The sequence below is a fragment of the Acipenser ruthenus genome, chromosome 7 (assembly GCF_902713425.1).
Source record: "Acipenser ruthenus chromosome 7, fAciRut3.2 maternal haplotype, whole genome shotgun sequence".
Lineage (NCBI taxonomy): Eukaryota > Metazoa > Chordata > Actinopteri > Acipenseriformes > Acipenseridae > Acipenser > Acipenser ruthenus.
In genome coordinates this window covers 39,262,554-39,279,191 of record NC_081195.1, presented here as the reverse complement: position 1 = coordinate 39,279,191, position 16,638 = coordinate 39,262,554, and the positions used below count along the sequence as shown (strand labels likewise).

Below are 16,638 nucleotides of genomic sequence, written 5' to 3'. Positions count from 1 at the left end.
TGAACATGACATTTAAATGCAGCAAACTAGTAAAAAAAAAAAAAGAAAAAATTAAAAACACTGTAGTCGCTAAAGGTTTTAGCAGATTAGAAATTTGTGGTCAAGCGTGTACTTGTTGGGATAACCTGAAGTTTACTGTTTAGAAGCATTTAAAGACAAACTTTCCCTTGCAAAAAATGTAGATTTCTTTTCTTTCGATTTTAGTGTTGCTAGCCCGTTTGCCATTTATCATATTTACATATTTATAGATTTAAACGCTATATATATATATATATATATATATATATATATATATATATATATATATATATATATATATATATATATATATACACATACACACATAATTATATATATTATTATTATTAATTTTTTTACTAGATTTGAACAGAAGCGATATTAGTTATTTATTGGTAAGGCTACGATTTTGTCATGGAGGTCACGGAAATCGTGAAAATTGTGAATTTGAAAAAAAGTCAGTGAAATCTTGGAAATGGATGTAAAAACACTTTTGATTAGGTGCTTCCTTTATTTCCGTCAAAAAATGCAGTATGTCATGTACTGAAAATACAGATCTGTGAGTATCTGTTTATATACGCAGCATTTAAGTGTAGCTATAGGTCAGCGAATGAGATAGCTGAACGAGCAAGCATGTAAATCGGTGACAGCTAAAATGCAAAAATTGTGAGTGAGCTGTTTTCTGTAAAGACAGAAGAACAAATGCATCAGAAAGCAGAAGTTTCCCAACTACAGAGGTTTTCTTTCAACATGCAGTTTGTTTCAGAATCGTGGAAAACTATTCAATCCTGGTTCATACAGTACTTCTGTTGCAGATGAATGTGATTCATCAGGCACAGACAGCTAGCTGTGCAGCTTCACTATTTGCTGTACGGCACGCATCGTGTCGCAGCCCTTTTGACTGCGCAAAGCGGTCGCAGCTGTTGTTCATACTTTAAATACAGATTGTATTTGCGAAATTGGATACATTTACATTTAAGTAGATGTGCTGAGTTTGTACCTCTGTACAAGAGGATAAAAAAAAAAAATTAAAGCGATGTCGTTGGTACATCTATCCTCTCAACCAACAAAGAACCTGAAAGGGAGAATTTAAAACATTATTTAGAGAGATGCGGGTATGTGACAGTGAGAGATATTTTAGGTAGTTTAGAATGTGAAAGGTTTGACGATCTGTTAACTCTGTATGCCTTTCCAAAGAAGACGCACGTCGCAAAATTGTAGATTGCGCAATTCCGATTTTTTGCAAAGGGACTGAAACCCTTAACTCCAACTAGAAATGATGTCTGAGTCTGAAGTATGTACTGTAAGTTTTGTACTCTAAAGTAACATTTTAACTTGTCTGTAGTCAAAAGCAATAGTCTTTAAATTACTGGTTTTGCTGTACTATTTAAAAGCTCTTGTGTATGTTGATGTAGCTAAAACTACACTATTTGGTGAACTCTGTGATTTCTTGTTTTTTTGCCGCACCTTGTCCGTGAAATGTACTAAAAATTACCATACCAAAATCGTAGCCTTATTTATTGGACATGCACAATCCATCGATTTGTGAAACAATTAAAACATGAAGATTGACAACTATGTTTTATGATAGAAATGAAATTATTATTATTATTATTATTATTTATTTATTAGCAGACGTCCTTATCCAGGGCGACTTACAATTGTTACAAGATATCACATTATTTTTTTACACATTATTTTTTACATACAATTACCCATTTATACAGTTGGGTTTTTACTGGAGCAATTTTAGGTAAAGTACCCTGCTCAAGGGTACAACAGCAGTGTCCCCCACTGGGGACTGAACCCATGACCCTCCGGTCTGGAGTCCAGAGCCCTAACCACTACTCCACACTGCTTATATATGAGATTATCTGTACAATAGTTTATTATTTTAAAATAAAATACAGTGTAAATCTCATGGCAATGTGTTTATATATTCATTTTTCAGTGATAGTAGAGCAGGGAAAGAATGTTGCCCCCCCCCCCCCCCCCCAAAAAAAAAACAGGGTATGAAACTAGGATCACAGTTAGCTATCATGGGACAAGATGTTAGAGGAGGAAAAATAACTAAAATATTGAACACGGTTAAAAAATAAATTAGTATATCATAGACAAACAAAAGAAAATATATTTTGTCTTTGCAGAATTTGATGTAAATATTGCATGCATTTTGGTAGAACAGTAAAAAAAAAAAAAAAAGCAGAAACTTAACTTGACAGGTTATACACAAGTCCTTAAAAAATCTGGGGTTCAGCAGTTACAAAACTGGAAGAACGTCAAGAAAAAATCAGTATTCCACAAAGCAGCAGTAATAGTTGATTTTGTATCTGTGATGCAATAAACTAAAACACCTGTACATCAGAAGTTGCTTTTTACAATGTACCACCTCCTGCTGTAATTCCATCTCAATTTTGTACGCAGCTTTATAGCCAGTTTCAAAGCCACGATTCTGCCTCAGTCCACCAGAAATACGCAGTTGCGAAGTCAGTGTGTTATAAAAGCTGCATGAATGCTGCATAAATCATGCAAGTGCGCTCTGTAGCACTGGCAACTAGTAATAAAGTTGTCAATAAACGATGTGCAGTTGCTAATATCAGAATTCCATTAACATTAAAGTCTATGGGACGGGATTGGTTCCTGGGAAAATGCTGTTAATAACCGAAAGTTGTCTTTTTCAGGGTTGCTAATAACCGGCATCTACTGTACTTGCAAACGTGTTTCAAACTGCATGGAAAGGAACATTTCCTTAAAGTATGTTATAAATTTGTTGAGGTGAGGTCACAGGGTACCTTTTGTGTATCTTGAAGAATTTAGTGAACCAGTCAAGCTATAAGGCTAGATCTGCCCCTGTTAATCACAAATTGTGATTGATTGTGTTCACTGTTAAATAAAACCAAAATCCTACACGTTATATTCTACTTTTTTGTGTGTATTTTGTGCGACGGGTAGGGGACAAGTAGATTTTTCTAGCATTTTGTCCCTTGGACAAGAAGTATTTTTCAAAAATTGCACACCCCTGATGTTAGTGTGTTGAAGTATGTTCGAATGTGTTTATCCTTAAAGTTTAGAGGTTTTGGAAATTAAACAAAATAATTTTTAAAAGAAAGACAGACAACATTTTGAATTGTAAATCCATTTTTTTTGTTGTTGTTTTTACTCTTAGATACTTATTTTGTAGGTCTACCTAGGCCTATCCTAAAAGTTATAGTGCTTTAAACAGTGCTTGAAATAGTTTCCTAACTCAGTTAAAGTCCAAGCCTTTACTCTTTTATAAAACAGTTGCTTTTCCTTAGCAAACCAAGGAGACCATTTTGGTTCTCACTTATACAATCGTATAATGCATACTTAATTGCAATATTAAAATAGAACTGTAATTGTAGTTGAAACTTGGCACATCTGCGTAATTGTAGCTGTAATTGTAATTATACCATTAAGATTTACCAGGTCTGATGCGATCATAGCAATTTCAGGCATGACTGATTTACAGAGACACTTTTTCAAGAGAAGGTGAACCATAACACCCATTCCAACTACAGCTGTCCACCTGTGGTTGCTTAAATGCTAATAAAATCTTACAATAAAAATCTGCCACTTCTTAGTAAGCTTGTCCCCTTACCTGTGAACCTGCATACGACGTGCTGTTATTGATGACTACTTTGTGTATTTTCCCAAACTTCCCAAAATATTCTGGCCGTTTTAAAACCTGCAGCAGGAGGAATGCATATGAGATTTAAAAGAAAGTGAAAAAACAAACAATAAAAAATAACCACGCAATCTTCAAGTGACCTCTTGAAGTAGAATGTGGGCCACGAGCCAAAAGTGCAGCAAATGCAGGGAGTGATCAGCAAATTGTTTTCATTAGTAGCTTAGAAAAAATACCATTTAAAAATGTAATGCACATGTAAGATACATTTCTTTGTAATATTTACAGGAATTGTACCTTCTGTATTGTAAACATGGAAGCCCTACTCCTTTTCATATAAGACTGTGCGGAACAAGTAGATTTTATGGGACTGCTGAATTGCAGTAACCAGTGAAGGTGGTTCTCCTAACCTCTGGGTCGGCAAGCCGTTGCGACAGCCCCACCACAAAGACCAGGTTCCTCTGCACCACCCTCACGCTGGCGAGGTGCTTCCGGTTCTCTGAGATCTTCTGTTTGCGCTCGTTCTGCTTCTGTTTCTTCTCGTTCTTTATCCTCTGCAGCTCCTCCTGTGAAAGGGGTTTGTACACTGCCGGGTCTTCGGGGTAAGGCTGCAGGGAACAGGGAGGGAGGGAGGGTAGGTTACAGAGTACATACAGGCTACTGGAGATCTTCTGTTAACACCCTAGCCACATCTAATAAAACTCTCACACAGACAAGAATCTGATCAGTTGTTACCTGCCACAAACTGTACTTTGTAGACCAGATATACTGGGTGGGCATAAAATATTGGTACACAAAGTCTTTTTTTTTCTTTTGTTAGATATACTGCAGTATAAAATACACATGCTGTACAAGTTCACTTCACAACTTTACTAATTAAAAAAAAAAAATACTTGTAGGCCCTTTATTTTCAGTTTAACAATTTTTATTGAAAAATTCATAGATTTCTCAAAAGTCCTCAAACATCAAAAGTAAATAAATCTTTAGGATTAACAAAAAAAAAAAGTTTTATATCTAGGCATGAACAAATGTGTTTTAATGCAAATAGTGTTTTCTCAGTTTCAGCATTTCAATTCAGTTTCAGTTTTTATTTAGTTGGTAAGATTATTATTTTGTTTATTTAGTTTTAAATTATTTAGTTTTAGTTTACTAAATTCAAAAATATATATTTCAGTTTTCATCTCTTCATTTTAAGACCCTTTTAGGTTCACGATAAGTTGCTGCATAATGCATACAAAAAAGTATTCACTTTTTTTTTTTTTTTAAACAGTGCAAACACATCCACCCATGTGATTTGGTCAACAATGCCAGTTATTGTAAGTGAACTTCAAAAGATTGTGGTTCAGTGTCAAAAAGACCCTGGTTTTAAGGGTAGATCCTGCTCTGTTTCTCTGCCTCACAGTCTAATCCCCACAAAGAGAAAAAATGTGCTCCACATATGCCTGAGAGGCAGGTGCTATACAGAAGTATTGGCCTAACTCGGCCACATACTGTACCGTCTTCCTTAATTATTTTGCACATGCGGTTTGAGCTTTTAATTGAATACACAAAATGCTCCGAGACAGAGCATTTTTTTCACCTGCCGCTTGTTGATTTTGCAGACATTTTTAACTGCACATATCAGGGTGAAATCATACCAAGACCCGTTATCACTATGAGGGAGCTGTGAGTTTAGTCACATGTTCGATCAAGACTCATTAATAACCGTGCCACAGAGCAGGCTGTGCTATTTATTTTTTTGAAACGTTATTAATACAAATTAATTTTAGTTTTTAAACATTTTCCAGTTTCTATTACTATTTTGTTAAGGAAAATAGTAATTTTGGGGGTTTTTGGCCATTTTCATTTTAGTTGTTTTCATTAATTGAAAAAACACTACAGCCTATAGCAAAATATTATAGCCTAAATGTTTCGTTACCTTTGAAATCCACCAGCTTTTACTGCTTTTAATATCATGGCCTATATCTCTGTCCATTCCAAATACCCCTCCCATCCATATTTTCCCATACAAATTGGGAAAGAAATGTTATTGAATATAATATTTTTTTTATTTACAAAATGAACTTTTAAAATCCCAAATTTTTAACTTGAATAAACACTTAAAATAAATATGGAAAAGGAGGCGTTGTATGGTACAATTAAAAAACAACAATATTTACTCAGTTATTACATTGCACTTAACAAATAGTTAATCTCTATACCAGATATTTCTTTTGCAATATATATATTTTTTTTTTGTTCGGATAGTCTGATACTTGTCCCAACAATAATAAAAAAATATATTGGTTTGCTGCACAGCTTTATCCATCAATATTTTCAAGGACTGTTATGTATAAAACAATACATTCACCCTAAACAAAGCTGAAAAACATTATCTTTATACATCAAACTAGTAAATAAAGTTTTATGTTTAATTTTTGCTTTACCCAGGTTTATAAACCAATTTTTTTAACCACTTAAAGTATATTGTATGTTTAAACATTAGTGTTCCCAAAGATCCAAATGGACACTAAGTTTGATCTCGGATAACTCAGATTGCCTGAGCTTGACTTGAAAACCCTATTAAAAGGGTCTTTTTTTAAATATATATATATTTGTTGGGGGCTGTCTCTTGGGGGCTCGCATACCTTTCTACAGGCTGGGCAGAGCCCGTTCTCATCTGTGCGGATGCGGTGCCAGCAGAAACGGCAGATCTGGTAGCCGCAGGTGCAGGGGAAGAAGTTGATGTCGTCGATCTCTAGGGGCTCCATACAGAGCGGGCACTCCACAGGGTCCTCCTTCACCTCAGGGCTGTGCGACATGGTGGGACACGGCTTTCAGATTTCCAAACACAGGAGATCAGAGCAGAGCTGAATGCTGGGCTAAAAGGACAGAGAGAGACACATAACATTGTGGGAGCCAGTGAAAGCTCCCCTTTGTGAGGGTGGTGGTGAAAGTGTGGATGTGCATCAGTGTCATCCACACACCTCCACCTACCAGCATTTGAATCAAGGAAACCAGTCTCCAAAATGAAGAGACCTACCTCTCAACCTGCAAACATTGAAATCAGGGCCACTGAACCTAGGTGAATAAAAGGTTGTGTACAGTGAACTAGTGGTTAGACTGGAGATATGACAGGCAGTGCTGTCAATAGGTTAAAGCAAGAGAGTGGGAACTTTGCTAATTAAGTAAAACTCAGAAGCTAAATGATTATGTCATAAAAAGGGCATTTGTCAAGTGCATTTCTTACACCATGGCTGCTGCAGTATGTTGCATGAAAGTACTGCAAATAGTACTGAAACAAACATGAATATACTTTCACTGTAAATTAGCTGAAAAACCTTACATCCCACCAATAAGTTTTATTTATTGCAGCCAGAAGTTAATACATTACACGTAAAAACTTGGTGACAGCAAGGGAAGCTTACTTTGCAGGTTTATTTATGATTAGGGCTTCAAGTTTTCGGTTTTAAACGATAACCGAAAAAACACCCCTTAAGACATATTTAGAAGATTCAGCTTTTATTTTTTAAACCAATAAAACATGGGTTTTGGCAACATATTTTAATAATGTAAATTATTAACTACTCTCTTTCTACATAATGAAAACGGCTTTCAGAAGGCGGGCAGTGTGCAAAGACATTGCTACTGACCAATCATCAATTTTGTGCATTATGTAATATGCGTCATTTGCTTAGCAACAGGCTTAACAACCACAAACACAAACAAACCAGCAACAAGGCGTTGCAGTTTTATTCAGTGATGAACCGAAAAATTGCTGTACAGTTATGCTTCTACTAATGCATATTAAAGTTGTTCTTGTGTACAACGACTGCCTAATTATTTTTATTATTATTATAGCTACATAAATATCAAACCTTAAATCAGAGCACCATGATGAATGTTTAATCTTAGGAAAAAATGTAAATAACTTCTTGTATGCTGAGATTAATTACTACAGTACGCTATAGTTATACAATATGGTGGGCAGAAAAAACAAAACATGAACTGTAATGTGATAAATACTAGGGGTGCTAGATTCTGTTTAATTTAATAAACGTTTAAACTTTAAAATAAAAACATTTTGAAAAGACGCTGTGTAAGGGGGGTAGTATGCGTCCCCCTCGATGTGCGGTCTCAACAGCAGGAGAAAAACGTAAGTTGGCCATCTTGGGGGAAGCGTTACCTGCAAGGGATCTGACCATTTAAAAATAAATAGCTTTCTATAAATTAGCACATATATGTCTATAAATACATACATATTTTACACTGGCTTTTCTACTCTCCTTAAATGCAACTGATACCTGTTAATCCATTTGTGTATCTCAATCACAACTGAAACGTGTTAATAGTAAAATTGGTTTAAATTGTAAGTCTTACTTTTTCGTTTAAATGCCGAAGTGACTCATCTTTATTAATTTAAACATAGTTACTCATCATAACAATTGCAATAATGTGTCCAGCAAAACGCTTTGTTTCATTATAGCTTTAATAATGATTAGTCGCTTATTAACATCTGGTGATCTCGTTTGTACTTCCTGCTTGTAATGAAAAATTAAGTTTGGCCTATTTAAAAGCCCAGATGTTTGACAGGAAAAAATAACTAAATTATTATTATTATTATTATTTATTTATTAGCAGATGCCCTTATCCAGGGCGACTTACAATTGTAAGCAAATACATTTCAAGTGTTACAGTGTTAAGCCCTGTATATAAATAAATGTATAAAAACATTTATTTAACAGCATCGGCGGTACAATAACACTATGTAACACAATTTTTATTCCTGGGTAGTAAGTGTTATTTCCTAATTGCTTATGCCTCAAAAGTATAGAAAATGGCTATTATTCCCCACAAACTTTGCTTTTGTGACCAGGACAGCGATATTTTGAAATTTACCTATTTCCAATGAGAAAACGGGCGAATTTGTGTCTTTTCGTCAGAAAAAACAACATATGAATCCAAATTAACATGTATTTATACTAAACTAATACAAAAATGACTACAGAAGATTTAGAAGCGAGTAGTTTTTCGAGATTTACGATTATACTGTAAATCACTTTCACGAATCAGCCCCCAAATGTAGTCTCCCATCATGTTCTCGTTATACTGTCCTTGGTAGCGGCGTTCAAAGTCCAGTATATCCTGGTGGAAGCGCTCGTCTTGCTCCTCCGAGTACGCTCCCATGTTCTCCTTGAATTGATCAAGATGAGCATCAAGGATATGGACTTTGAGGGACATCCTACAGCCCATTGTGCCGTAGTTCTTCACCAGAGTCTCAACCAGCTCCACATAGTTTTCGGCCTTGTGATTGCCCAGGAAGCCCCGAACCACTGCGACAAAGCTGTTCCAAGCCGCTTTCTCCTTACTAGTGAGCTTCTTGGGGAATTCATTGCACTCCAGGATCTTCTTTATCTGTGGTCCGACGAAGACACCGGCTTTGACCTTTGCCTCAGACAGCTTAGGGAAGAAGTCTTGAAGGTACTTGAAGGCTGCCGCCTCCTTATCTAGAGCTCTGACAAATTGTTTCATAAGGCCCAATTTGATGTGCAGTGGTGGCATCAGCACCTTCCGGGGGTCCACCAGTGGCTCCCACTTGACGTTGTTCCTCCCCACAGAGAACTTGGTCCGCTGTGGCCAGTCCCGCCTGTGGTAGTGCGCCTTGGTGTCCCTGCTGTCCCAAAGGCAAAGATAGCAGGGAAACTTGGTAAAACCGCCTTGGAGACCCATCAGGATTGCCACCATTTTGAAGTCTCCTATGACCTTGATGCCATCTCAGAAAAATGCAGATATGTATCCACTTAGGCAGCTGGAACTAAACTGAACTGGTGGGCTTAAGGCCCCTGTATTTATACTACTATTTATATTACTGGAAAGTTCTAGAAAGTTCTAGACGTTACTCCAAGTTTACTCAGCACTGAATCTATCTGGAATGTTCTGGAAAATAGGTAAATTTCAAAATATCGCTGTCCTGGTCACAAAAGCAAAGTTTGTGGGGAATAATAGCCATTTTCTATACTTTTGAGGCATAAGCAATTAGGAAATAACACTTACTACCCAGGAACAAAAAAAAAAAAAAAATTGTTACACAGTGTAATAGTCTGTTTTGATTAGAGGGCGAGCATTAATTGCATTATTACAGAAATGTTGTTATGCAGTCTAATTATTCAAACAGTGCTAAAATCCAAATCGCTAACTTATCCTACTTACTGTATATAAGAGATAAGAGCAACACAGCCTTCTGTAATCTGGCTCAACAAAAGACATTAAAGTTGAATCCGATATCCTCCACAATTGAAATTGGTTGCATGTCATTTGCGATTGTCTCAATAAATCAACCGTGTTATGTTTTCTGCCCGAATTTTATCGCATTTCCTAACATTTCGCTTGCATGTCTGGTCCCCACCTCCTCCACGCTAGATCAGGCTTCAGTAAAAACAGATTAGTCACGTGACCAAAAGCATGCTGGACATTGGGAGGTGAATATCCAATGACAATGATGCCACGTGACAAGGTAGGAAGTAATAAAATAAAAAAACTAAAAAAAACTGAGTAGCCGTTATTTGCAGACACCCTCTTGTTGTTAATATTTCACCTGCACATTTTTGACAAAGTTTAAACAATTAAAATTAAAAACGTTTGACACTTTACTAACGTTTAAACTCTAAACGTTTTACACCCCTAATAGATACCCAGGCATTTATGGACTGGTGGATGGAATACCAACCTTCACACTCAGTATCTCATAAACTAGGTTGCGGAGGTCATTGTCAAACAGGTAATTAGGTAATATACAAGGACTGTGAGAAACATTTGACCTTTTCATCAAGTTTACAGAATAGTAGGCAAGTCCTCTGGCTTTAACATTCTCACAATAAGATATGATAGGGTGCATTGTATGTATCAAGTTTGGTTTAAGTACCTCATAGTATACAAAACAGAGGACAGATTTAGGAGATTGAAACTGTGTTGCCACAAACTTACTACAGCCATTCCCTTACAAAGAGAACTAGTCACTTCTTTTCCATGGATAAGCTGTGCCACAGTGGGCCATCTCACTTTGCTCTCCTATCTCTGGATACCCGGTTTTGGATTCCTGGTGAGGACAGGCAATGTTGCTGACTCAAGAAAGAGTACTGAGAGGTGGGGGGGGGGCTGCTTACAGAGCAGCCCTTGCTATAAATACTCTTACCAGGGGGTGGGCTGTATCCTTCATTCACACTCTATAGAGAAAGATGACCCTTTCAATCCCTCCCTTAACTTTATACTGTACATTCAGTGGATGGCTGGCAGTAGAGTGAAATCGTGAGCCTGTATCGAATAGCAGTGACAGAAATTATTCCAGTGGCCTGAGATTATCAACCAGGAAATAAATATGACTGCCAGACTTTATAGTCAAGTTAGAAATCAAATACTGAGGGGAGAACCATGAAAGCAACACAGACACCCAAGACTGATTTTAGTGTGCAGTACAAAGGGAATTGGTTTGCAGTCAATTGAGATGACCTGAGAATAATGATTTGCCATTCCAAGACAGTATTCAGTGCAGTATTTTTTTTTCAGTCTTCACTCCATTTATGCGTCACAGAATCGGGGGCAAGCGCCGTTCATGCTTGCACTCGCATTTGCTCTGTGATCAGAATACAACCCTAAGAGTTTTAGTTTATAGACAGTAAGAGTTTAAGATGTTTGTGTTAATAAAAGGTTTTTAAAACACACTTTTCAGGTCTTTTCCTTGAGAAACTATATAAAATAGGTAGTAAATGAAAAAATGATTTAAATCAATGATTTTTTTTTTTTTTTTTTTTTTTTTTTTAAATCAAGTGATTTAAATCGACCAACCCTGGCTACCATAGCTGGACATTAGGGCTAATCAATGCTCTGTGTCTGCCTCAGTATTGTTCAGTGACGACCCACACACATAACAAACCCCCTTGTTACAATACAAATAAAGAATACAAATGATCACCTAAGATAATCAAATGAACACCATCAACGTTTCATATATAATAATGCTGTACCATTTTATTCCAATTGAAATTTCTCAGTTTCCAAAGATTTTGTTTAATTTGTACTATTTAAAAATGTATTTTACCTTTTCACTGAAATTTCTACACTGGCAATAAAGTAATTTTTCTCAGCCCTTTCCTAGCTCCAGGGATGAGCATTGCACTTTTTTTTATTCACAATGTAGGCCTATATGAAGAGTGGTAATACATCCTGCACCACAAATACAACTACTATTCTTCAACTGAGACTGTGTCCTGGGTGAAAAACATGAATATTCACAGTTACTACAGGAACAGAACTCCCAAGATCAGTACAGAAACATTGTCAATACGCAATCACTATCTTGCCGAAGAGCTACTGTCTGCTAAAGGCACCCATGCATTGTATATATCTGTAATAAATTAGATTAATTCTTCATATGCCTTTACCCAAACACAACAGCTGCACAGTACTCTAAAGAGGATGTGTGGGCACAGCATTTTTAATGCAACAATACAGTCAGCAGTGTTCTGCAAGTAGCTGAGAACATATGCAGGGTAGTCTACCAGCCAACATATTTCAAAGCAAACCTACCTTGAATTATATAAGCTGTTCACTGAAGCTAAAACAGGCTTTCCCTACACTAAATCGTACAGTGAGCTACAATCATGTTACATTTTTAATTCAAATGTGTTCAGTTGTGTTTGTATGAATGTGCAGAATACAGTTGAATTTTAGAGTACGACTTTATTACCAACCAAAAACAAAAGACGACCACAATACAGTATGTAAGCCACGTTAGGTCAAAGATGAAAGTGAAGGGTGCTGTTAGATTTTTATTTTTTTTTTTTTCCCTCTGACATTCAAAACATTCAGTTGCCAATAAAATATCTGTCGCTGCCTATGTAATTCTAAATAATATTGTAACTGAAAAATAAAGTGAATCTTCTTTTCTTGCCAGCACTGCAAGAATTGTATGACAAAGCTATGGTAACCTAGGAGACCTCAGAACAGAAGCTTGACATTTTGGGCCCTCACTGTTGGAGCTGAATAGCACTTCAGTTCTTGTCCAGTTTATTTCCTGTAACTTGTTTTCCAGCTGAGAGAGACAAGGCAGATCTTAGTACAAACAAGATCAGCTCACAACGTAAACTACCTGCAGTAAACTAAACGACACTGTTTAAACAATGGACAGGGATTAAAAAAAAAAAAAAAACTGGTATTAAATTAATATAGAAAATAAAAGTTTAAACAACACTACCTTTCAGTTGGGCATTACAAATCATTTAACATTTACTATTGTACTAAGCAGTACAATATACACTTTTCTGTTAAGGTAGAAAAATAAATTAGAACAGTTATTTGCACGACATGTAATACAGAGCATTCAGAAAACCTCATGGCTAAGTAACAAAGCACGACAAGTACACACCAACTGTCAGTTAAGTTTCACTTTTATCAAACATCTTACAAATCTACAGGTAACTTAAACAAGAAAACTAAGAACAAAAACAATCTTATTTTGTTAAAACCGCTTTAGAATTACATAAATGTGCTTGCTTAACAATAGTGCTGGGACAAATAACCGAATATTCAAACGAATATTTTTTTACATGTATTCAGATACAAAAATCAGATGTTCGTATTGGCTAGAAATTACAAAAATATCTTGCATTTATTTACCGGCTCGCCAAACATTGTGCTAGTTTCATACATGGCAAATGAAAAAGAGCTTTGTGTGATATGCGAGATTAATAATATATATATATATATATATATATATATATATATATATATATATATATATATATATATATATAAAATACAGGATCAACACAGCAGCTCTTGAGCCTCTATTTAAATTTTTAGACAGCAAAAAGTAAACAAACCAGGTTATGCACGTGCAAGCATAGTGCTCTCTATGGAAAGCTATCTGGGTCAAAAAGCATTTTGATGCTTTAGCGCGAATGAGAATCTCATAACAGAAAAAAGACAAGCATGTCATTCTGAAATGCCTCGCTTAAACGGTGCCCAACTTGCTGTAAATGTTGTATAATGATTTTTATATAGATTGCATATATATATATATATATATATATATATATATATATATATATATATATATATATATATATATATATATACACAAACGTGCTCAAATTTGTTGGTACCCCTCCACAAAAAACGAAGAATGCACAATTTTCTCTGAAATAACTTGAAACTGACAAAAGTAATTGGCATCCACCATTGTTTATTCCATATTTAATAGAAATCAGACTTTGCTTTTGATTTTTTATTCAACATAATATTGTAAATAAGAAAACAAATGAAAATGGCATGGACAAAAATGATGAGACCGCTAACCTAATATTTTGTTGCACAACCTTTAGAGGCAATCACTGCAATCAAACGTTTTCTGTAGCTCTCAATGAGACTTCTGCACCTGTTAACAGGTAGTTTGGCCCACTTTTCATTGTGCCCTGCACAGATTCAAGGCACCCTGTGCCAGGCGCAGCAAAGCAGCCCCAAAACATAACCGAGCCTCCTCCATGTTTCACTGTAGGTATGGTGTTCTTTTCTTTGAAAGCTTCATTTTTTCATCTGTGAACAGAGAGCGGATGTGACTTGCCAAAAAGCTCCAGTTTTGACTCATCTGTCCAAAGGACATTCTCCCAGAAGGATTGTGGCTTGTCAATATGCATTTTAGCAAATTCCAGTCTGGCTTTTTTATGTTTTTCTGTCAAAAGTGGAGTCGTCCTGGGTCTTCTTCCATGGAGCCCACTTTCGCTCAAAAAGCGACGGATGGTGCAATCAGAAACTGACGTACCTTCACCTTGGAGTTCAGCTTGTATCCCTTTGGCAGTTATCCTTGGTTCTTTTTCTACCATTAGCACTATCCTTCTGTTCAATCTGGGGTCGATTATCCTCTTGCGGCCGCGCCCAGGGAGGTTGGCTACAGTTCCATGGACCTTAAACTTCTTAATAATATTTGCAACTGTTGTCACAGGAACATCAAGCTGCTTGGAGATGGTCTTGAAGCCTTTACCTTTACCATGCTTGTCTATTATTTTCTTTCTGATCTCCTCAGACAACTCTCTCCTTTGCTTTCTCTGGTCCATGTTCAGTGTGGTGCACACAATGATACCAAATAGCACAGTGACTACTTTTCTCCATTTAAATAGGCTGAATGACTGATTACAAGATTGGAGACATGTGTGATACTAATTAAAGAAACTAATTAGTTTGAAATATCACTATAATCCAATTATTTATTATCTTTTCTAAGGGGTACCAACAAATGTGTCCAGGCCATTTTAGAATATCTTTGTAGAATAAGCAATAATTCATCTCTTTTTACAGCTTCTTTGCTTTATTCTATGACATACTAAAGGCATGCAAGTATACATGATAAAATAGCTTTTCATTTCATCACTTTTCAGGAGGAATGAAGCATTATTTCAATGAGCTGTAAGGGTACCAACAAATTTGAGCACGTCTGTATATATATATATTTTTTTTTTGTTGTGACTTTGGTATGTGGAATGTAATAAACAAGAACCAAAACAGTGAGTCCTTTTCTCCTTCGTATTACAACGCCAATTCCATGTTTGTTTTATTTGAAGTGTTTAAAGTTAAATTTCAGTTTTTGTTTGGTTTCGTTCCGCTACAAAAAGGCACAAGTAAACCTCATGTTATTACTTTATGAAAATGTGTCGATGGCCACTGTTTACTGTGAAGAAATGGCAATGGCAAGAAATTTTTTAAAAAATGTACAAAAAAAAATTAAAATGCAGCAGAGGTCGTGCTAGCCTTTAAAAATGTGCATTTGTAAAAAGCATACTATCTCAAAATCTGCATTTTCAACCATAACATCTGCATATTGCATCAACATAATTATATTATTTTCCAATGTAACTACTTCAGATTAACGATAAAACCTATTTTGCTCCAGAAATGCTGGCGACCTGTTGCAATATATGAAGTATGTATTGTTACCGGACAAAAATATTTTGGGCTGTGTTCGAAGGTTCGTTCGCTATCCAGGAATTCGAAGGTAGTTTTAAACCGTCAGAGGTTCATCAGGTAGCATTCACGCACTGTATGTTTTTTTTTTTCTGTTAACAGAAACCTGTCACTTGCATGCAAAATTCGATCTTTTATAATGCATATAACTTAAACAAAAGTTGTTGTATTAAAATCCATTACCAAATCGCTATATGTAGTAACTCTAATGTTATGCAGTCTAATTACTCAAACCTACTTACTGTATATAAAAGAGACACCAAACTGACTTTATTCCAAGTACAGTATCACAACAATTCAAAGACATCTGCAGGATTAATATTCAGTTTAAAAAAACATTTAAAAAAGTAATTTACTAATAACAATAGTTTGTACTTGTCTGACTGGCAGCAGTTGAGGGGAAAAAAAGACAACCACAAAATAAACATAAAATGTAAGCAATCTTCTCTCTTTTTAAAAAAAAAAAAAAAAAAAAAAAAAAAAAAAAAAACGTTTTAAACATTGCTTGGTAAAAGGTGCAAACCTTTGCCTGCATCATAGGAAAATACAATTTAAAAAGGAGGACCTCCTTTTGTCAAAACACAGTACCAACACATTGTACAAGAAATAGATACATAGGCTTACTAAGTAAACAGCCTTTGAAAAATATATAAACATGGGGTCTTAAACCTTTCAGCAAGGTTCAGCAAAGCACATTACAAAGCTGTTAAAAGATGTGTTAGTGTTGACACTATAAACTTTGGCCTGGTGATTTTAACCATGAGTTCATCTCAGACATTTTGCCAGCAAAACTTTTTTTCCAGCTTATATTGAAGCCCAGGCTATATCAAAAACGCATTTCTCTTCCTAATATTCAACAGGTGAAAAAAGTACTTGAAATACATGTCCTTAGCTGCTGGCCTACATTGTCCCATACAATCCCATATATTGCATCTCATCTTCAACAGTGAGATGCCCATCTTAAATCACTATAAAGAGCAAAC

General features: G+C 35.7%; 1 protein-coding gene across 3 annotated transcripts in view; it reads right to left on the bottom strand.

The window, feature by feature from the left end:
• LOC117414872 (CCR4-NOT transcription complex subunit 4-like) overlaps nt 1–16,638 on the bottom strand; it is a 53,701-nt gene that overhangs the window by 34,632 nt on the left and 2,431 nt on the right. For all 3 annotated transcript variants that reach the window (XM_034024704.3, XM_034024705.3, XM_059026936.1), the window contains exons 2-4: nt 6,292–6,525; nt 4,075–4,272; nt 3,638–3,724 (exon numbers count right to left, since the gene is read on the bottom strand). In XM_034024704.3, coding sequence (XP_033880595.1) covers nt 3,638–3,724; nt 4,075–4,272; nt 6,292–6,465 — 459 coding nt within the window. In that variant the 5' untranslated portion in view covers nt 6,466–6,525. The remainder of the gene's footprint in view (nt 1–3,637; nt 3,725–4,074; nt 4,273–6,291; nt 6,526–16,638) is intronic.